Source organism: Parathielavia appendiculata (assembly GCF_033297405.1).
Source record: "Parathielavia appendiculata strain CBS 731.68 unplaced genomic scaffold N657scaffold_6, whole genome shotgun sequence".
Taxonomy (NCBI): Eukaryota; Fungi; Ascomycota; class Sordariomycetes; order Sordariales; family Chaetomiaceae; genus Parathielavia; species Parathielavia appendiculata.
Window position 1 is genome coordinate 383,312 of NW_026944225.1, and position 21,469 is coordinate 404,780.

Below are 21,469 nucleotides of genomic sequence, written 5' to 3' on the forward strand. Positions count from 1 at the left end.
AAGGAAAAAAGGCAACCCTGTATGCCGGTGGAAGCCCTCGTACCAAGGAGGACCTAGACAAGCATGCCAATACCCATCCAGATCACCTTCACTGTCTGCTTTCGCCACGAGCTCGAGCTTGCTTCCCACGGCGACGGAGAGGCCAGACGAGAATAGATACTCCAGAATGTCAACCGAAATCTAGGCAGGTTTGAGTCGGGTGTTGTCAATCTCGTTGCTGCAAGACAGTGTTGGAGAGTGTGCTGGCTATGAGCTAGTTATCATAACAGCGGAGCGATATGAAGGGCAACCTGAAGGCCTGGAGCGACGTACTTCGTCTAGAGAAATCCCACTCCAAGGAGGGAACCGGATCACAGTATGGGATAGTGTGATCTAAAATAACATTCTCTTGATGAAACTAGAATCAAACTTTTCCTGTCAAACTCCAGATACAATCTGATACAACGCCGAAACGAACAGAAACAAAACTCAAGTCTATATGCACCCACCTCCCTAAGAATTAACCTCCGCAAACCAAGTCCTCAACAACGCCGCCAACGCCCCAGGCAAGTCCTCCAGATGATGGACAATCAAATAGTACGGAAACGGAAACGAGTCGAGATACCGGTGGATAACCGGCACGCCATCGGGCCCAAACCTCGCCTCCTTCAGCTCCAGCACACTATGCCCCTTCTTGTTCTCCCTCGCATCGTCCATGACAATGAATACGACCATGACGCGCTGCTCCATAGCCTCTCGCAGCAGCGGCCGCAACCGGGCATGATCCCGGCTCTGGACGAGCCCGTCCGACAGGATCAACGCCAGCTGCCACAGGTCCTCGCCGCCGGGCGCCGATGCCTGCATGAGCCGCGCCTCGCGGAAGTGGTCGATGGTCTTGCGCAGCAGACGCACCATGTCGGTGCCCTGCTGCCGGAACGTGAACCTCTGCAGCACGCGAGCGCCCGCGTCCTGCGACGTGAAGGACGGGTCCGTCAGCGCGTGCGCCACAAAGACGTCGGTACCGAAGCCCAGCACGCCGATCTGTCCTGTCTCGAGCACGGTCAAGGCCCGGGCAACCATGACGAGGGACTCGAGGGCGAGGTTTCCCGACGAGGAGCGGTTGTCGTCCGACATGGAGGAGCTGTCGTCGACGCAGAGGAGGATCTGGTACGCGCGCTTGGAGGGGATGGCGCGGCGCATCCAGATTTTGTCGCGCTTATAGCTGGAGGCGATATAGGGGATGATCTTTTTGATGTTGAGACGCTTGCCGGTGCGGAAAGAGCCCGAGAGTTTGGTAGATTGGGTTGGCGTAAGGATAAGGCGTAGCTGAGACGAGAGGGATTGTGAGAGAGCCTGAGTCTTGGCTTGGAAGGCTGACCACATTTCGAGCGCCTCGGAGTAGTCACGGAGCGGCATGGCGTTCTCGTCTTCTCCGGTGATGTGCGTGGCCAAGAGCTGAGTGGATGTCTCCTGGATTTGTTCGTCATCGGAATCTTCTGTCGCCTCGGTTCGCGGCATTCCGTCCTTGTCGTTGGTCTCGTAGGCTCCCTTGCGCGTAGCCACCCCAGAACGGCCATCTTCGCGGTCTTTCTTGGAGGCATCTTGAAGCTCAGCTGGCTCGACGTCCTCCATCTCCACGTCTTTCTCAGCTTCCTCTTCTTGTTCATCCTTGGGCAAGATCTGATTGTTGCCTTCGTCCATCTCGGTGTCCACCGCCATGGCGTCGTCCATTGGACGGGCTTCTTCGTTCGTGGCAGTTCCCAAGGCTTGGGTATCCGCCTCGGCAGTCTCATCCTGGAGATGTTGAAACTCGGCACGCGCCATATCCTCAGCTGACTTCTCCGTCTTGTCTTGGCTCTCCGAGGCAGTCTGGATTTCCCGCTGGTTACGATACCAACGCTCCAATGCGTCGCCAAGCTTCTTGAATGGCTGTGCATCCTTAGAGTCGGCGTCTTCGGCATCATCAGACGGACCTAGTACTTGATCCATGCTCAAGAGGGCGCCCTTGTTGCCAGGAGCCTTGTCCTCGTCGGCTGATTGCTTGCCAAGCGCGCCTTGCTCCCTTTGACCAGCCTTGTTGTCGACTTCTTCGTCCCGCATGTTGGGATCTTCGGCTTGGCCGCCCCTGTTCTGAACATCGCTGGGTGCCACATCGTCCTGGTTAGCGCCTGTCCCGTCGGTCGGCAGCGGCGGCTTCTTCTCGTCCTTTTCCTCTTGACCCTCTTCTCCTTGGTCTTCTTCTTGCATGTCCACGTCCATCTCCTCTTCTCTGTCCCCAGCTGCGTCAATTTCTTGCTCCTCTTCCGCTTCTTCCTCTGCAATGTTCTTGTCCTTTTGGTGCTCCTCTTCACCCTTTTCTTCCTCCTCACCATCCTGAGACATATCCTGCGACTCTAACTGTTTCTCATCCGGCTTCTCCTCATCTGACAACCCATCCAGATCATCCTCATCCCCGCTCTCTTCCTCCCCATCATTTATCTCAATATCCATATCCTCGGGCAATGCCAGCGTCTCGTTCTCCTCGACATTTTGATCCTGCCGATTCAGCTCCTCCTGCGGCATACCCTCCTCTTCTTGTCCCGGCTCCAGCTCCGCATCTTCATCCCCCTGCTCCTCCCCAACCTCATCAGGCGGCGCATTCCCCTCATCCTGCTCATCCCCCTTCGGCTGCTCCTTCTTCTGGCCCTCAGCAGCTGCACTTTGATCATCCTCCTTCTTTCCCTTCTCCTGATCCGCCAACTGGTCCTTCTCGGCCTCGTCCTCACCGCTTCCATCCCACATCTTCTCATCCACCGCCGTCGGGTCCAAATCATCCACATTCCCCGCCTGCTCCTCCATCTCATCCTCCTCGTCCTTCTCCTCCCCATCTTTATCCCCATCCTTCTTATCCTCCTCTTCATCCTCCCCAGCAACACTTCCCAACTCCCCCTCAAGCTCGTCCTCGCCCATATCAACGGCATCTTTGTTCTCCTCAATCTCACCCTGCGTCTTGTTGTTCGGGTCTTGCGCGAGTTCCGACAGGTCCTCGTCGGCCTTGATGTCTTTGCTGATGTCCTCCGCGCCCTCGCCCTCGCCGAGGCCGGTTCCGCTCTCGACGTTGCCGGACTCGCCCACTTTCTCGTCGCTCTTTTCCTGCGGCGTGCAGAAGCCCTGCGAGGAGATCTGTACGAAGGAGGAGGCGAGGTGATAGCCTAGACGGCATGTTGCGCGGTGCAGGGAGGAGAATTTGGTGAGGTTCTGCGTGCAGAGGGAGGAGAATTGCGACAGGACCGGGTGGATGAGCCGGAGGAGAGCGGATATAGTGGCTGTTTGTGTGGAGGGCAATGCTTTGAGTTGGTGAACGAGGGATTCAACTTCCGAGGTGATCCTTGGCATCCGGAGGGCGTCGATAGACTTCTGAAAGTTGTCGGTGTAGCTAAGAAACCAGCCGGCATCTTCTGTCGTCGAGGGCAGGGACTGAGTACCCTTCTGAAAGTTTTGCATCGCCACAAGGATCTTGCTCGACAGCGTCAACGCTGCAGCGGTAAAGTCGTTGATGTCGTCGTTGGAGACGCCGTCGATGGCCTCTGTCGCTTGTAAGCTGGTCCAGAGCTGGACTTGCTGCACAATGAACGCCAGGTCGGGCCTTGCTTGGCCAATTTCAACTAGATCGGCCCGGAGAACGTCAAGTTCCCTCTCGACGTTCCCTTGAAGCTTCTCTTCGGCGGCCGAGCTGAAACCATCAGGAAGGCGAGGCAGGCTTTGGTGCGCGGCGTCCAGCTCCACGAAGATCTCAACCCAACCCTCAAGCCTGCCATGAACCTCAGCATTTCCCGCACCACCAAGCTTGCCATGGACTTCGACGAGATGAACTGCAAGCTTCAGTATCTGCACAAGCCAGCGGACCACCTGCGCATGGTTTGTCAACCAAGCCCGCGGTTTGAAGCTCTCGTCTCCTCTCGTGGAAAGGTCTTTGACAGTCTCGACAGCTCCATGAAGATTGCGCTCATCCCAGGCAACTCTGGCCAAGAATTGCCGCTGGCGGAACATGACATGCAGCACGCCCTCCAAGTAGCCGATACTGCGATGCGCCACCTCGCGGTTCAGATCCTCGGAGTGCTCGAACGCGGCGCCACGGAACCGCGGGGCCAGGTCAAGCGTCTTGTGGTAGAAGTACTCGATCGCGCTCACCGTGGCACCATCGAGGTGAGGCACCGACCCAGAGTTGACAAGAACCGCGGCGGTCGAGCTTTGTTTGTCGAGGAGGTTGGTGCCCAGATTGCGGCTGAAGCCCATGGCGCGGAGCGTCTTGAGGGTGTCGCTGTACAATGTGACCTTGCGAGTCTTGAGGTGGCGGACGAGTTCTTTGTTTTCGTCGGTCAGTGTATCGGGTGTCTCTTTCCTCAGGGCGGAGATGGACGATGCGAGGTCGGTGATGTAGCCATCGAGTGTCTCCGCGGCGTTGATTGTGGCAGCAGGCAGAGACCCGTGCTTCGACATCGCCCTTAGGACTGCGGGTAGGTTGGACATCCTCGCCCAGTGCGGATGACTTGCGATGCTCGGGAGGATTTCCTGACATAGGGCAATCGCCTGATGGTCAGCTTGAGCCTCGGCAAACTTCACAGCTCCTTCAGAAACAGTGTTGCTGTGATCCTCTTCCGGGATCCCTTCATCCGTGATGGTCTTGACCGGCTGCTCCAGCACGGCACGGAACTTGCGCACAAGCTTGAAGAGCTTCTGATGAGATTTTCGCGCGCTCTCCCTGAGCGCATCAATGTTCTTGTCTCTCCACTTCGACATCAGCAAGACATCCTTCATGCTTCTATCCAACGGCGCCCTCCCAGCGTTAATTATCTCGCTGACCTTGCGCTCGTACCGGCTGTAAAAGGTGATGAAGTTTTGAACCGCATCACGAACCAAGCCAAGAGCAGGCTCATCCAGCATAAGGAGATCCAGCTGGTTCTTGAGCTGCCTGAGAAGATCCAGACGGGCGCCAAACTGCCCCACACTCGCGCCCGTAAAGTACGACTCGAGTATCCCCAAGAGCTTGACCGCATGGTCCTTGACGTCCAGACCCTGCTGCAGGATTGAGCACGGCTCGAGAATCACTGCCCCGTAGGCGATAAACCACCACGACTTGGCATCCTCGTAGGACTTCTTAATCTCGGCGTCGAGCAAGCGCGACCAGCTCGACAGCTCCAGGCGGCGCCAGTCACAGATGGTATCTCTGAGCTTCTCGTACAGCGCCTCGGCCTTGTGCGCCTTGGTGGCCCAGCCGCCTTCATGCCACTCATAGACGTGCGCGTGCAGCCGCTCAATGGCGCTGATGATCTTGGCGAGAGGATCGTCAATCGCCATCTCCAACACCTTGTCACATGCCATGACCACGTCGGCCAGGGTCTGGTGATGCCCGATTTCATCGATTGCTTGCAGCTCAAGGAAACGCTTCTTGATGGAGTTGACCAGCCCAAGAATCTTGCGGACCTCGGCGAGGTTGGCGTCCGTGTAGAAGTTGTAGTCGGATGTGTCGACCTTCGAGCTGAAAGCCTTGACTTGCTCGTCAAAGATGAGAATCGTCGCGGGGAGGAGGATGCTGTCTAGCTCAGGTTCAGCAACAGCAGTGTCACGCTTCTCGCGGGCCACCCGGCGCGCGACCTGCGTGCAAAGACCCTTGATGCTCTGCTGCGCTTCGTGCGCCGACAGGAAAATCTTCTCATGTGCCTCGGCCAACATGACCGAGAGCTCGCGGCCGCCACGTCGTGACTTTTTGTTCTTCGGCACGCCCTCTTCGTCGAGGGTGTGATCGGGGAAGAGCTGGTCGAATTCCTCCTGGTCATACTCTTCTTGATCTTCCAGGCTGCCCTTGAAACGGAACAAGCTGGTCTTGGCCTCTTCAATCTTGCGGTCTGCCTCAAGCTTCTTGGTCCACTCATTGTGGAAGGCGGCGAACGATTCGTAAACTGATCGCCGGAGGGCAACAGGAAGATTGTCAAGGCCCTCAACCGCAGCAACCGTCTGGACGAAGGAGAGGAACTCGAGCGTGCGAATAGGTAAAGATGCAGTATCCACCTTCCAAATCGTTCCACTGAGGAACGGCGTGACGGCAACAAGGGCCTGCGAGACGCCCTCCTCAACTCTAATGTTTGATCCGACACCCCTGCCAAGGGACAATCCCATCTTGACACAGCGGAGGAAGCTGACCAGCGGCATCGTCAAATCCTGGTAGGCGCCAAATCTGGTCGTTAATCGAGCAATCAGTAACGACACATTCTGCTCGACAAGCGCCAATTCCTCGGCAACGTCAGTAGAAGACGAGATAACCGAGCGCAGATGCATAGCCGCGACGTCATTCGCGATCAGCGCGTTCAAAACATTGTTGAACTCCCCCTGCAGGCTGCGAAGTTCGCCGCCCCCAGGCCGATAGATTTGCTGAACCGCCGGAGGTTCACCCAATCCTTCCGCCTCTTCAGTCAGGAGCTGAGAACGGATACTTGTGCGTTGGCCGGTGAAGGCGAGTTCAAACGCCTCAAGCGCAGCGATTTGGGCCTGCAGGCTTTGGTACATCTCCTGGTGCTCCTCCGCTTCGACCTGTGCGCGGTGGTGGGGGTCAAAGATCTTGTCTGGCACAAACAGATCGACGCAACCGAGGGCGAAGCGGACCCAGGCGATGGAAGTCGAAGCAGAACGCGGCTGGAAGCCTTTGGCCGATGCTGCCAGGGCTGACAAGGCCTTAGTAAAGTGTCTCTCAAAGACGGCAGCCAGGTGTTGGGGGAAGCGGTCTTGTGGAACATCAAGCAAGCTGACTTGCTCAAGCAACGCTCCAAGCTCGGCATCAGGCGGGATCAATCCAGCCAAAAGACGTTGATACACAGCGGTCACCTGCCCCCTGAAACACTCATCATGTGCCGCCACGACGTCCTCCATCAGCTTGAGTAGCAACCGTTCCGCTTTAACAAGCGGATCCGTCGAGAGGGCATCCGTCGCAATTGCGAGCGCCTTACCCATGATAGGCATCTCGATCTCAAGCGAGCGGAACTCGTTCAGGCTCGCTGAGGATGCCGCATCATACCTGAGCAGCAGTGACTTGGACAGAGCGCCCTCCCAGGGGCGTATTTCACTGCCCTCCTGGACAAGCATGTAATCCACCGCTTGGAGAGCAGTCTCTCTGAGACATTGCAGACGCATCAGGCTAGCGGTTGGGATGCTTGCGAGGACGTCCATATTCGAGTAGCCGGATTGCATGGGCGCGTCCTGGGAGACTTGATGCAGGACGAGTGCTTGTCTGATACCTTCGAAGCTCGAGGCGAAGAAAGGCTTGTGGGTGATAGCGTGCTCCCCGATCGTGGACTCGAGGGTGGTGATCTCAGATTGGAGATCCTTGACGAGACTGACGGCATCTCCCTTGCCGGTACGGACTACCACATACACCCGCGTCATGGAATCCTGGATGGTGCGCAAGGTAGAGATGTTGACGTCGACGCGCCAACGCAGAGAATCGAAGCGGTCGGCAAGACGCTCCAGTTCCATGACTTGCTCCAGTGTTTGTGCATCAGAAATCGGGTCCGGACGCAGGCGGCGCCAGAGATCCTCCATGCTGAGGCCACTCGAGAGCTTGAACCCAACAACATAATCGCGCTCGAGGAGCGCAAGGAGTGAAGAGAGCAGCTTGTGGTCACCCGGTTCCTGCAAAGTAGACATGCTATGCTGCAGCAAGTTCGACCCCAGAGTCACGTGTGCCTGGAAGCGGGCTTCCTCAAAGGAAGCAGTAACCAACGACTCGAAAGTCCGCTTCCAAAACAACATCAGCCGTCTCAACACCGAGCGGCGCTGCTTCCAGGCGCCAGGCTTGTCTGCCTGTTCACGGAGGAACGCTTTGACTGTTCTGAGCACGGCAGAGAGGAACCGGACAGAATGGACAGTCGAATCCCTGGAGAGCGAGGCTATCTTGTCCGCAACATAGGATCGTTGAAGCCGATTCAGCGAGGAGGGTTTGCTGACATTGACTTTGCCGAGTTGAGCTTCCATGGCTGTTTCCGAATTCTGGATGGCGAGGTAAAACTCGTAGCAGCTGGCCAGCCAGTAGGCCAACTCCTCGCGGCCCTGTTCCAGAAGGGGTATCATAAGTGAATTGAGCAGAGGGTGCAGTGGCATAAGCATACTGTCAGGAGACAAAGCGTAGATATTGGCAAGCGTCTGTCTGAGGGGTTCGGCGTCTTGTGACTGGATATAGGACAGCATTTGATCCAGGTGTTGGATCGCGGCAGGCAAGCGGATGAGTGATGGCGACGGATTAGCCAGTCCCTCGCGGGTAGCTTGAAGGTAAGCATCCAGTTTGGAGCTATCACGAAGGGACAGAACGTCAAAAGCCAGCCGTTCAAGCTGTCCTTCAGTTGCTTGCTGCTCCAGAAGCCTAGCTGCCGTGTGAAACCTCTGCAGGGCTCCATCGACGGGGGCAATCCGTTCCACAGGCGCCGTACCTACGGGTAAGGCATCGAGGTATATCTCGACAGAACGATTCCTCATAGCCCGCGAGAGTTCGCCATACCGCGGATCTACAGTCAAGAAGATTCTGAAATCTGGATGCGGCTTGATAATCCTTGGCTCACCCCCTGGTCCACTGTGTTCGTTGATACTCAGGATGCCGTTGGGCCGCTCAAGAAGCGAGTTGAGTCTGTCAAGCACGGATGCGCTGCACAGGTTGGCGTTGTCCAGTACCAGCCAGGCCCCAGTTTCCACTGCACGGACGATGGCACCGTCGAGCCATTCAAAGCGTGGGTTCTCCAATGTGAGCGGCTTGTGCAGGACCTCAGAAGCCTCAGAGAGCCGGGTGGCAAGGTCTTCTGGCATGGACGTGTCGTCCCGCAAAGCCTCGAGAAGCGGCAGGATGCTCTCGTATTGATGGGTCTCTCCTGTCAAGTAGTTCAGAGCAGCCATCAGGTCTACCACAGCGTTTGGGACAGCGGTAGGAAGGGAGCGCAGAATTTGATCCTGCAGCGTCCGTTGCAGTTTCGACAGGCAAGCCTCAACCTCCCGGTGAGGATCTGCCTGCTCGAAGCCGCCAATGAGATCCATGGCGTCCACGTCGGCATTAAGAGGGAAAATGACGAGCGACTTGCCGGCAAGGGCAGCAACATGCGCAAGAAGAGCCGACTTGCCGCTGCCGGAGGGACCAACCAGGATACACGGCAGGTCCTGCTCAATGGCAATCATGATCGATTCGATCTCCTTGAGTCGCGGCACCGGGTCGATGGCGGGGAACGGGGTTGGCTGGGAGAGTGCGTTCCTCTTGATCATTGCTAACCCGACCTGCCCAAAATGGGGGTTGATGTCGTGGTAAAGACCGTGTTGTTCTGGCGCTCGCTCAAAGATCTCAGCGAAGAGTTTGTTCACCTCCTGTCGATCCTGCTCCGTCCTGAAGCGCTGTCGAATAATGACGTCCAGGTAGTCATCCGGCTTCCGGCCAGCCAAGAGAGCGTTCTGCGAAGTCAAGAGATCGCCCCATCGAAGGGTATCTCGGAGGTTAAACTCCCAAGGCGACCCCAACGCACCGAATGATCTCCGGCCGACAACCTCGTCATCAAGCCTGGACATGAACTCAATGAGCTGCTGCTGAGTTTTGGCTCCAATCTGGTCAAACTTCTTGGCGGTGATGTGAAGTAAATCCTGCTTGGTGAAGACATCCGAGTAGACAACAATAAAGCGGTTGACGAAGGAGCTGGGCAATCCCTTCCGGCCACCGCCCTGGTGATGAGGGTTCTGGGCAGCAAACAGCTTGAAGTCGGGATGCCGCTTGAAAACTTGGTCAAGCTCTGCAATGTAAACCTCTCCACGATGGTCGAGACAGGCATTCAGACCTTCAAGGACCGTTTGAGAAGCCAAATTCATTTCCTGTTCGAATCTAAGTCAGCCACGCCGTCCAACCAGACATTGGAATGCAACTAAACTCACATCAAGCAACACCCACTCGCCCTTCTGCATCGCCTCCAGAAACGGTGCATTCTGCCACACAAAGTTACCTGCCTCGGCCCCCTCAACCGGCACGTCGGTACCAAACAGATCCATCAGATCCGTCTGATCCGACAAATTGATCCTCGTCAGCGGCCGCCTGCAGGCCCTTGCCAGCGCAGTAATCAGCGTTGTCTTGCCCACGCCCGGGTTACCCTCCAGCAGGATCGGCTTGCTCGTCCCCTGCAGCGCCCTGATGACGCGCATGGCATTCATTTTCGTAGTTGGAACGCTGAACTCATGACCCGCATCAATGCTGCCGCCTGCCATCGGCCGGTCGATGCTGAAGTCACCGATGGTGAGCAGATTCTCGTCGATTGCGACCTGCGGCTCCTGGAAATAATGCTGCGCGAGGTCGACTCCGCAGAGGGAGCTCAGCTTGTCGAGGCACATCTGCCGCTGAGAAGCCATTTCGCGCGGGTCGACTGCCACGAGGGCCGAGGGGTTGGCGCCGATGGTGTCGATGAAGACCATTGCGGCGCCGTGGAGGAGGGCGAGTTCGGCAGACGGGAAACGGCTCGTGTTGATGAACTCGACCCAGGCGAGGATATCTCGAACTGAAAAGGCCGTGGCCGACGATGGACGAAACGTCTTGCCAAACCATGAGGCGAATTCAACGATGATGCGAGAGATGGATTTCGCTTGCTTCTTGTTGCCGACGCGCGGCTTGAATCTGCTGTCGAGCTTGGAGACGACAATGTCGTGGACATCATCGACTTCCGAGAACGCCGGCACCCAGACTTCAGTGAAACGGTTACGCAGAGCTGGAGAAAGCTCCTTCTTGCCGAAGTCACCACCAGGATTCATGGTGGCGAAGAATTGGAAGCCCTCGGTCGCTTGGACGAAGGAGTCAGTGACACCCTTTTCGGCGAGCAGCAGGCTGCGGTGTGGCTCAAGGACCGAGTTGAGACGCTCCAGGACAGAGTCGTCCGCAAGAGATATTTCATCAAGGAGAAAGTAACTGCCTTCTTTCATGGCTTGGACGAGACTACCGTCACTCCACTCGAACAATGCCTTGCTTCTGGTCGTGCCGGCGTGGATTTTCGCCTTCAAACTGTCTGGTAGCTTGGCCAGAACTTCGGGAGTCAGGGAGCGGTACCACTCCTGCAAACCCTCCAGCGAGTCCTTGCCTCTCCCCAGAATCACAGCAGCCTCCTCAAGATCCCGGAACAACGCGTCCACGATAGCCCCGCGGTTTCTCACCGGCCGCTGCGAACCGATGAGATCTCCCGTCTCGGTGTTTTGATGGGCGTTGACAATATGCAGGTCCTTCTTCTCAAACTCAGCCAGTAATTGGCAGACCGTAGTTTTGCCACACCCTGTCTCGCCGACAAGCAACACGGGCTCATTGTTCTTAATGGCCCGTTTCACCAAGACGTACAGCCGCCGCATAGCCCTTGTCCAGATGACGCCCTGACTGTTTCTCGCCCGGACGTTGCTAAGTTCAGGAGCACGCTCCAAGTCGTACAAACGCTCGGAATCGATCGTGGCCTTGAAAACCTCCTCAATCACCTTCTTGACCTCATCGCGCTCCTCCGGCTTGCGGACACGCTCGGCGAGCAGCATGAACCCGTGCTCTGCGATCTCTTGACGCGTGTCTGCCTCGCGCAATGCCCAGCGGAACAGGTCTCTGAGCGTGGCAAAGCTGTTCTTCTGCTCAAACACGCGGCTCTCCTGGCGTAGGCGGGTGAGCTGCTTGTATACAGCCACGATGCGGCGGCAGTCGGAGGGCGCAGTGTTGCGGCTGCGCTTCTGCAGAATCGTTTCGAGCTCGCTCTCGGGGATATCGTCGAAGTGCAGCTCGAGGAATCTGTTGCGGAAGGCGCGAGACAAAATCTTTCTGCCTCCATACAACCCTGGAGGATTCTGTGTAGCGAACAGACAGAAATTCTCGGCCGGCCGCACAATCTCCTGTGTTTCGGGAATCAGAAGCTCCCGGTTATCGTCAAGGAGGCGATTGAGAGCTTCCAAAACGTCCGTAGGCGCCAGGTTCAGTTCATCCAGCACGATCCAGGAACCTTCCCTCATTGCCTGGACCAAGACGCCCTCCTGGAACTTGAGTTTTCCTTCAGAGTCCGAGACATATGTCCCCAGGTATTCTTGAAGATCGGTGTGCTCGTGGTTGTTGATTCGGACGAACTTGTTGCCAGTGTAGTTGGCCAGGTACTCGATCATGCTCGTCTTGCCGGCCGAGGTTGGCCCCTGGATGAGGATTGGGTATCTGCGGGTGGATGTTGCGCGGACCAAGTTGAGAAGATTCCTTTCCACATATGGTGTGATGATGTAGTCGTCCCGCTCCTTCGGCATCTCATTTCCTTGGAGCAACCAGTACTGGTGGTCCTTGTTTCTGTTCTTGAACGAGACGTAGTTCTTCCCGTCAATGGGCTTCTTTGGGGGCTGGGTCAGGATATTGGACCGCTTCAGCAGATGCTGGTGAATCAGGGGCAAAACAGTCCGCTCTGACTCCTCGCTGAGTAGTGTGGTAAAACACATGCAGAATCCTTCGTAGAGAGCCCGTTCGAGACCGTAGAAAGGAGCGACGTCGTTGGCATACGTCAACACTCGGGTCAGGGTGCGAAGACTGAAATGGGGCACTTCGTTTGCCTGGTCAACCAACGTCTTGAGCTCTGCTCGCTTCTTGATCTCTAGGTATAGATCAGCAACATCGTCGGCCAGACGATCGATGCTGCTGCTGTTTCCTTTCAGATATGTCTTGATGATGGTAAGGAGGTCTTTCTTGTCTCGATCCGGACTCGCGACATAAATCTCAGTGAATCGAGACCTCAGCCCGAGTGGAAGATCACGTTTGCCGACGTCTGTAGCCGGGTTCATGGCGCCGAATACCCGAAAATTGGGGTGTGCCTGTATTCTCTCAATCTCTCCTGTCTCAGAAAGGAGGAGGGAAGGTGTGGCTTGAAACAGCCCAGCTATGCTCTCGAGGGTGTCAGGAGAAGCCAGGTTGATTTCGTCGAGAAGCACCCAGTCGCCGTTTCTGGCGGCCTTGACGATCTTGCCCTCGACAAAGGCAAAGGCGAAACCAGCGGACCCGCTCGCAATCTGTCTGTCGAACTGGTCAAGACTCTGCGAGAACATCTCCCAGCGTGGCTTGAGGTCGTGCAGATGCTGTAGCTTCGTCGACTCGGTCTTCCGGCGTTTCGTGGGCTGCCCACCCGCGTCTTCTTTTCGAGTCTGCGTGCTCTCAAGTTTGGCCAAGATAGACTCGAACATCTTGGGAGCCTTCCGCCACTCCTTCGAGACCTCTTTCCAACGGCCCTTGGCAAACCGCTTGGAGACGCGTTCCAAGTACTCCTTGTTCTTTTCGGCAGAAACGCCTGTTTTCTCGAGCAAGTCCTCGAACTCCTCCTTCAGGGGCATGGCAAGGCTCTGCGAGCTGACGGGCTTGAACCCACCCAAAAGATCGCCAGCCTCGCTTTGCTGCGACAAATTGACTGCGACCAGCTGGTGTCCGAGAGACTCTGCCAACTGCTGAATCACGGTTGTCTTGCCGATACCAGTCTCGCCGACCAGCAGTAGCGGCTCGCGGTGTTTGACAGCGACAGCGATCTGCTCAAGCAGCCTCTTGGCATGGACCGTTGTCGCGAAAGGCCTCTTTGACCTGCCGACCCTACTTGTTCGTCTTGGTTTGATGAACGACACACGCCCTATTGTCAACCTGGTCTCGCTGTCCTCTAAGTCAGGGATGTAGCTGGTCAGGTAGTGCTGCACTCTCTCGAATGAAAGATGCATCTCCTTGGCAATCGCTGTGATCAGTATCTTGCGGGCCGAGGGCTCATGCATGCTGCTGACGAAGCAGTCCACGGCCTCGAGGAACATTCGATCTCTCGTCGTGTCCGTGATGGGCTCTTCCCCGGTCTTGCACCCGGCCGCACGCAGTATGTCGTCGAGTCTGCTGCACCACTTCAAGAGGTCCCTGGTGCCGATGGGCCGGTCGAGGGCCGTCCGGCCGAGGGACAGACGAGTCGACCCGCTGGTACATGCGAGGAGCTGATCAAAGACAGCCAGCACGCCGGGGGTGTACTTGTGCAGCAATGGGTATCTGCCATTGATGACTTCTTTCAAGTCATCGCGAGGCAGCGCCTTGACATGAAGGAGATTCCAGAGGCGCAGCCCGATCAGGTTTGGCAGGTTCTCTCTGTCGTTCATGCCGAGCAGGGTCCGAACTGTAGCAAATATCCGGAACCCTGGAGACGCCTGTATCCTCTCCCCCCGGCCAGGAATCAAGAGGTCGCCTCGCTCAAGGAGCGGCAGTAAGGTGCTCATGACCTCGGTCGGGGCGCGGTCAAGATCCTCGATCAAGACCCATCTCCCCTCCTTGACCGCCGTTGTCAAGACACCGGGGCGCCATTGGAAGGAACCGGGCTTTGAGTTAGTTGTGTACAAGCCGAGCAGCATCTTAGCATCGGTCTGTTCGTTGAGATGCAACGTCACCATCTCCCTTTGCTTCCCCAACTCCCTCGCGACCTCGTGAACCAGTGATGTTTTACCGGCACCGGACAGACCATGGAGCAGGATGGGGCCCGGTTGCTGCAGCAGTTTGGCGAGATGCTCAAGATTCTCGATGGTGGTAGAAGTGAATGCTAGAGTGCTCGGAGTATTCACAGGGCCCAGAGGCCTGGGGAGAACTGTCGTGCCATATTTGACAACAAGAGGAGTTAGATTTTGCATTGGGATGCGCGGCTGAACAGGTTCAGATTCAGCAGACCCATCTGCCTGAAGACTACTGCGAAGTCGCCGAAGTTCCTGATTCCTTGCGTCCTCGTACAGAGTCAGTAATGCATAATCTGCCCTTCTCCCGTCCAAATCCGCAACGAGACCGGCGTCCTTCGGGATGTGCTTAGCCAGCATGGCCTCTATCTTCTGATCCGAGGCATCATGAAGCTGGCAGAATATTCTGACGGCGAGGTATCTGACTGTAAGATCCTGGTGGGCGAAGAGCGATTGGAGTTGGGATGGTCTTGTAAGCGGGGAGAAGGTCCGTTTGTCAAAGTTGTTGAGCCTCCATAACGCGAGGAGGGCGATGGCGAGGTCCGCATTATGAAAGGATGCCAGATCAAGGGGGTCGAGTGCCTTCACACCTCCACCTCGTCCAACTCCTGCCCCTCCTCCACCTTGGAGGTGGTGTATGAGAAAGACGGACAGGGAAGGCGAGAAGGGGAGAATCCGGGCAAAAGATGCGAGGACCCGGACACTGAGTATCGGGTTGGCCAGGATCCATCTGGCGCAGATATCTGCAAATGCCGTCTCGAAGTGGGCGAATATCCTCTCTGTAGCCGGGGTTATGAGGGCTGCATTGGCGATCGCCTCTAAAAGTTGTACTGAGCTGTGGTCTCGGATGAGAACCAGCAGCTCCTGCGGCAAAAAACGTAGTGTTGCCGCATCGCCAAGCAGAGAATTCCTCTGCCGGCTAACATCGATCGTGGCCATCCTCGACAGCGGAGACGGCGTTGTTTTGTCGATGTCGAATCATGTAAGTTGCAACTTGCAACTCGCCGTCTTTCCTCTCTCAACTTTTTTCTTTTACGGAATTCGAGGTGGGCCTCTGGAAGCCTCACCCCTAACCCTTGAGATTCCCCAGCCGCTGCCACCTGACAGTGACCCGCCAAACCAGCCAATCAATAGCGCGCGCCGGTGGGAATTTCGAACGACCAACCGGCCGAAAAGTTCTCCGAGTTCACGACAGCAGCAGCACACCCCATCGCAAGGCCAATTCCGAACACCCGACGCCCCAACAGGCCTAGCCGTCCTTTTCCAGGCCCCGTTGTCTACGACTCTAGTTCTCCCGCCATGTCGCTGCCCTGCCGGTACGCAGCGCAGTGCTGCGCCCGCCAGCTCCGTTCCGCCCCGATCCGCGCCTCGAGCTCGCTCCTCCAGCAGCAGCGCATGACGCGGAGGTACAACTCGACCGAAGCCGCCGCCGCCGCCAACCCCAAGATTTCCGCCATTGTCGACCAGATCAGCCAATTGACTCTGCTGGAGACAGCAGATCTCGTAGCGAGCTTGAAGGTGCGGACCTGCGCAATAGCCCACCAGGGGAATATGACCTACCAGTAACCAAGCCCTCATTACTAACATAACCGTGTCTCTCTTCCTCCCAAAAACAGTCACGCCTGAACATCCCCGATCTCCCCGTAGGCGGATTCGCCGCCGCCCCTGCCGCCGCGCCGGCCGCCGCGCCAGCCGAGGAGGAGGAGGCCGCGCCGGCGGCGGCCGAGAAGACGCTCTTCACCGTCAAGTTGCAGTCGTTTGACGCCGCGTCCAAGCCCAAGGTCATCAAGGAGGTCAAGAATTTGTTGGGTCTCAGTTTAGTAGACTCCAAGAAGTTCGTCGAGAGCGCGCCCAAGCTCATGAAGGAGTCGGTACCCAAGGACGAGGCCGAGAAGATTGTGGCCACGATGAAGGAGCTGGGTGCTCTGGTGGTGATGGAGTAATATGCGTATTAGAGGGGGCGATGTGGAACATGTGCCATAGAGGGGCTTGCTGGCACACCCAGCAATGGTCGTCTGGAGGTAGAGGACCAAAAGCGGACGGGCAGGACCGGCATGTTACGGTTAGAATCCAGCCTGCGGCGTTTTCGCTGCATGTACAAAGAGCTTGTAACACTATAACTCGATATACCAGCCAAAACATGTATTGCACCGGCATGACTGCGGACGACGCTGCTGCAAGTGACTCCCTGTTCGAGGTAAGTCACGTCTTCGAAAGATCCTATCTCGCCAAAACCAACCGACACCCATGGTACCAGGATACCTAACACCCCCTTTCCAAACGCCACTCTGTCTTTTCCCTACTAACCAGCCCCATAAGCGCCATGCAATGCAATGCAAATCCGTTCAACACAACCCTTCACGCTGGAAAACGAACCCAAAGGTCTCCTTATTGCGCCCCATTCCTCTCCGCCTCCCTCTGATGCAAACACTTCCTCGCCTCAAACTCAGCCTTCCACTCGGCCCACTCCTCCTCCCCCATGCGGTGATCATCTTCCCCAAGGTCGCTCGTCTCCTCCCACAGCTTGTCCATCTCGGCGTCCTCGCCCGGCGGCACGGCCCATATGTTCTCCCTCTGCCGCTTGTGCCGCTCGCGGTCCTCTTCGATCCGCTGCTCGATCTGCTTCTTGTCCAGCTTGGGCGGGGCGTGTATTCTCTTGCTGGTGGTAGTGTGATAGGGAGGTAGGGTGCGGGCGGGGGGCATGTTGTCGTCGCCGAGGTTATCGGCCATGTCGTCTCCGTCGGCAGGAGGAGGGGAAGACATGGCGATGTCTTGGGCTGAGGCGTCACGGTCTTTGAGGACTTCTTCGATTTGGGTGACGGTTTGGGCGTCGAGGAGGGACTTCGTTTGGAGGGCTTGGAGGACCTGTAGAGAGGGGTGTGGGTCAGATTGATTCCCAGGAAAGGGAGGACGAGGGGGAAAGTATTGGTCTTACCTTACGAACAACCTTGACGTTTGCTGCCCCTGACCCGTCGTCTGGCGCTACAGCGTCCACCACCCGGATAATATCTCGCTGCATCATGCGCACATAATCGACGTAGCCATCCTTATTCGCCATGTCGAGAAAGTGCTCGATGAAGTACATGATGTTTGCCCGGGTATTCATGTTGTTCTGTTTGCATAGATCAGCCCACCAACTCCACCAAACAACCTAGCGCGGGAAGAGCAGCTAAACCCACCCTCTCGAGCTGCTCCAGAATGCACGAGTGCAAGTCCTCAGCCATGTCCCTGTATTTCAGGGCATATTGCGCTGCCTTCTGCGCCGACGTCACCGACGCATTGAGCTGTCGAAGCTGGTTGGTGAAGCGCATGCGCACCTCGAATGGGTCTGCCATAGTGTTGTTGGTGTGGTGGTCGTTGCTGACTGTATTGAAGACGAGAGCTTCGACATTTGCTGAGAGTAGTCTGGGGCTGAAGAACTGCTGTTTGACGTAAGTTGTATATGTGAGTGACGCTTTGCAGATGTGCTGTGCTCTTGCCGCGGGCACCCCAAGTAATTGGGCTCATTCTTGGCTGGACCCACTCTGCTCAGCCAGCCTGGGATACTCACCTCGGAGCTCACCGAAATTGCTGTGCAAGTCAATATTGACATATAGGTGTATATCCGTCCGGGGGTACTTCCAAGGCGATTCAGTATGAATCTGCTGGAAAGGTTAAACCTCGGGCGATTGGCTTTCCCCGTAGGTTGTCCAAGTATAGTCAGTTGCCGAACTTGACCCACTCCATCTGAAAAGCCAAGGGGTCTTCACTTACACGTCAAACTTCCCTTCTCCGAGAATCGGTGCCCATCTTCCAACCGAACACGATTAAACCATCAACCAGCAGACGGCAATATGAGTGCGTTTCAGAGTTCTAGCGGCTCTTCGGAGCTCACAATGACCGTCTTGGGCTGCGGTAAGCTCTGCGCCTGCATTGTGCAAAACCAAACCTGGAAACTGACCCTTGCAAGGCACCATGGGCATCGCCATCCTCTCAGGGATCCTCGCCTCCCTTGATGAGATGCAAGACGGCAACACCAAGCCCTCCTCCTCGGGCACCTCGACCCCGCTCTACGAGACGTCCAACACCACCCGCCTTCCCTCTCGCTTCATCGCCTGCGTGCGCCGCCCCGAATCCGCCAAGAAGCTCAAAACCACCTTCGCATCCCACCTCAACGCCGTCACCATCGCCCAAAATGCCAACGTCCCCTCCGTCCAACAATCCGACGTCATCCTCCTCGCATGCAAGCCCTACATGGTGCAAGAAGTCCTCTCCGAGCCCGGCATGGCCTCGGCGCTGCACAACAAGCTCCTCATCAGCATCCTGGCGGGCGTCACCGAATCCCAAATCACGTCCACCCTCACCGCCGCCAACGGCGGCTCCCCCGTGCCCTGTCGCGTCGTGCGCGCCATGCCGAACACGGCGTCGCTCATCCGCGAGAGCATGACCGTCATCGGCATCTCGAACCCGCCGCTCGACCCGGACACGCTGGGGCTGGTGACGTGGATCTTCAAGCGCATCGGCGAGGTGGTGTATCTGCCGCCGTCGACCATGGACGTGTGCACGGCGCTGTGCGGGTCCGGACCGGCCTTCTTCGCGCTGATGCTCGAGGCCGCCATCGACGGCGCCGTGGCAATGGGTCTGCCCCGCGCCGAGGCGCAACGGATGGCGGCGCAGACCATGAAGGGCGCTGCGGGGTTGGTGTTGAATGGGGACCACCCTGCGCTACTGAGGGATAAAGTCAGTACTCCCGGTGGGTGTACGATTGGCGGGTTGTTGGTGTTGGAGGAGGGGCGGGTAAGGGGCACGGTTGCGAGGGCGGTCAGGGAAGCAACGGTGGTGGCGAGCCAGCTTGGACAGGGTGTTCAGGGGGTGAACGGGACCAGGTTCCCGAGTAATCAGTTCCAATGATGCAGCGGGGGGTGAACGGGACCAGGTTCCCGAGTAATCAGTTCCAATAATGCAGCGGGGGGTGGAAGTACATATGGCCTTGTTCGGTTCCGCTGGGGGGCTTTGTAAAAATGGGTTGACACAAACACGGTTCTCAATGTCCACGGATAAAGAAAATCTTCTTTCAGCCGCAGATTGTCCCTTGCAACTCGAACGGCGTACCGCCCGAGTAAACCAATACTGCCCTCGCCAAACGCCGTAGTGTACACACAACCAGACGATACGTGCAACAATAAAGTACCGTAATCCGGAGTCAATGCTCATTACCGGTCGGGTAACCATAACGCCCGGCGTACCCAGGAAATGCCAATGACTAACTCCGAACACACCACTAGGCGTCCTCAACTCTCGCTTTTTTACTCGCCGACGCCTCCTCAGCATCCTCCTCCGCCTTGCGCTTCCCGTTCGCAGCCAACCCGTTCGCAGCAGCCTCCTTCTCTTGCTGATCTTCCGCCTTGGCGAGCAGGCGAGCGTAGTCAAATTCGACGCTCGATACCGTCTCGTCCAGCTTGGCAATCCGATCCGGAATCTCCAGCTCGCCCAGCGCGTCCCGGTTGTGCTGGTATAGCCTCTTCTTAAGCATCAACCTCCACAGCCGGTACTCGTGCTCCTGCTCCCTGGTGGCCTTTGCTGACGTGACCTTCTTTTCTTCCTCCGGGAAGTTGATCCCAGGCCGCACGGAGTCGGCCAGCTGTGACATAAGGTGCATCTCAAGGACGCGCGCGAACTGGCGCGGGGCCATTTTGGCCTTGGCGCGCACCGCGTCGTACGCGGCCTTCTTGACGATGTTGTCCGGCGCGGGGCCGGTCTTGGGGATGACGACGTCTGTGTTGATGCGCAGCTGCTGGAAATCGGGCAGCTGGCGCAGATACTGGAGGTCTGCGATGTCGCGAAGGTCGTCGAAGGCTTCGTTGGGGTCTTCAACGGTAATCTCGACCGTCTGCGGGTGGTTGATGTACTCCTTGAATATGTGGCTGTACAGCTTCGGACCTAGCCCCTTTTGCTGGAAAGGCGGGAGGATAATGAACTGGGCGATTCGAGTGCGGCAGGGGAGGCGGGATAGATCGAAGTCTTGGCTGAGCACCGCCTTCTCGACGTCGCTCTCTGACGGGGAGAGAGGTGGCGTGGGTAGCCGGAGGAAGAAAAAGCGATATGCCGTGGCGTAGCCCGCGAAGGTATAGGGGTTGCTGCTCGCATCACCGGCCGCTGCGCTCTTCTGGTACAGGAAGAAGACCGTCCACTGGTTCACCTCTGGGTCGTCGAGGTTGATCGGAGTCCCCGCTTCGATGAAAAGCGGAACAAGTATCTGAATGCGCTTGACCAGCTGCTTGACAGCGGTGTCGGCCAAATTTCCCTTCCAGACCTCAAACGTGTTGCCTTGTGCAAGGAAGGTGGCCGCCAGCTCGCCGGGAGGTGTCCAGTCTTTTCGGAGAGTCTTGATTGCTGTCTCATAATCGCCCTTACTTTGAAATGCAACATCCGGCATAAGTTCACGCAGGATGCCGTGGATGTCGGTCGGTTCTGCTTCTCCTACGGCGGGGAACTTCTTGCTGTAGGTAACTGAGAGGTTCGGCCGCATGTCGCTCGCATTGAACCGGAGGTTGATCTCGAGCTCCTGATACCCAAATATGATCTCATCCTCTCCAAATATACTGTATGAAAATTTCGGGTGGAAGCTGTGGCCGATGGTCTTGACGCCGGTGGGGGACGGAGCTACGAGCGACAGAAGCAGCGCGTCGTTGGACGGCGTCGACCCTGTGGAGGATGAGTGTTACGAGCCATGTATATTGAACCCTTTAGATACTCACAAGGATTGTCTGAAGCCATTTTCATGAAGGTTGACTAGGGATGTTCCAGTAAGTGTTGGATTTGCTGGAAGTCAAGTCGCAACTTGAGTGAAGATTGAACTTTCAAGTTTCCAACGTTTCGTGAATCGCGACGCGCTGCCAGCGCGGTGCAAGACCCTGGGCTTTATTGAGAGTGGGGCTGCTAGCCCAACCCATACGGTGAATTCCGGTGCTCCCGACGGCTAAGGCTCCATTCTGGCCAACTTGCGTCGCCATTTATGGAG

General features: G+C 56.9%; 5 protein-coding genes across 5 annotated transcripts; 2 read left to right on the forward strand and 3 right to left on the reverse strand.

Moving 5' to 3' along the window:
* Window positions 1-390: 390 nt before the first annotated feature.
* Window positions 391-15,476, reverse strand: N657DRAFT_690302 (midasin). The gene is made up of 2 exons (XM_062797042.1): window positions 9,907-15,476; window positions 391-9,846 (listed from the first exon to the last, which is right to left on the reverse strand). Exons 1-2 carry the CDS (start codon window positions 15,406-15,408, stop codon window positions 493-495), a joined length of 14,856 nt encoding a protein of 4,951 aa, XP_062647355.1. The 5' UTR covers window positions 15,409-15,476; the 3' UTR covers window positions 391-492.
* A 290-nt stretch (window positions 15,477-15,766) lies between these two features.
* Window positions 15,767-16,634, forward strand: N657DRAFT_618455 (ClpS-like protein; the record flags this gene model as incomplete). Its single annotated transcript, XM_062790542.1, has 2 exons — window positions 15,767-15,987; window positions 16,086-16,634. Coding segments are annotated over 2 exons (548 nt in total), but the record flags the coding sequence as incomplete, so codon positions are not given.
* On the reverse strand, window positions 16,575-18,136 carry N657DRAFT_645170 (uncharacterized protein). Its single transcript, XM_062792898.1, has 3 exons — window positions 17,649-18,136; window positions 17,405-17,581; window positions 16,575-17,334 (listed from the first exon to the last, which is right to left on the reverse strand). The coding sequence occupies exons 1-3, from the start codon at window positions 17,802-17,804 to the stop codon at window positions 16,858-16,860; spliced, it is 810 nt and encodes a 269-aa protein (XP_062647357.1). The 5' UTR covers window positions 17,805-18,136; the 3' UTR covers window positions 16,575-16,857.
* N657DRAFT_690305 (pyrroline-5-carboxylate reductase) lies at window positions 17,997-19,651 on the forward strand. The gene is made up of 2 exons (XM_062797043.1): window positions 17,997-18,363; window positions 18,419-19,651. Exons 1-2 carry the CDS (start codon window positions 18,303-18,305, stop codon window positions 19,357-19,359), a joined length of 1,002 nt encoding a protein of 333 aa, XP_062647358.1. The 5' UTR covers window positions 17,997-18,302; the 3' UTR covers window positions 19,360-19,651.
* Window positions 19,352-21,344, reverse strand: N657DRAFT_645172 (histone acetyltransferase type B). The gene is made up of 2 exons (XM_062792899.1): window positions 21,207-21,344; window positions 19,352-21,153 (listed from the first exon to the last, which is right to left on the reverse strand). Exons 1-2 carry the CDS (start codon window positions 21,223-21,225, stop codon window positions 19,730-19,732), a joined length of 1,443 nt encoding a protein of 480 aa, XP_062647359.1. The 5' UTR covers window positions 21,226-21,344; the 3' UTR covers window positions 19,352-19,729.
* Between the last annotated feature and the right edge of the window lie 125 nt (window positions 21,345-21,469).

Excerpts from the sequence above, each read along its gene's own strand:
- N657DRAFT_690302 (XM_062797042.1), bottom strand. The coding sequence starts at position 15,408 with ATGGCCACGATCGATGTTAGCCGGCAGAGGAATTCTCTGCTTGGCGAT. Across the intron at positions 9,847-9,906 it reads GCGAGTGGGTGTTGCTTGAT|GAAATGAATTTGGCTTCTCA; the intron begins GTGAGTTTAGTT and ends AGATTCGAACAG.
- N657DRAFT_645170 (XM_062792898.1), bottom strand. The coding sequence starts at position 17,804 with ATGGCAGACCCATTCGAGGTGCGCATGCGCTTCACCAACCAGCTTCGA. Across the intron at positions 17,582-17,648 it reads TTCTGGAGCAGCTCGAGAGG|AACAACATGAATACCCGGGC; the intron begins GTGGGTTTAGCT and ends CTATGCAAACAG. Across the intron at positions 17,335-17,404 it reads ACGTCAAGGTTGTTCGTAAG|GTCCTCCAAGCCCTCCAAAC; the intron begins GTAAGACCAATA and ends CCCTCTCTACAG.
- N657DRAFT_690305 (XM_062797043.1), top strand. The coding sequence starts at position 18,303 with ATGAGTGCGTTTCAGAGTTCTAGCGGCTCTTCGGAGCTCACAATGACC. Across the intron at positions 18,364-18,418 it reads AATGACCGTCTTGGGCTGCG|GCACCATGGGCATCGCCATC; the intron begins GTAAGCTCTGCG and ends GACCCTTGCAAG.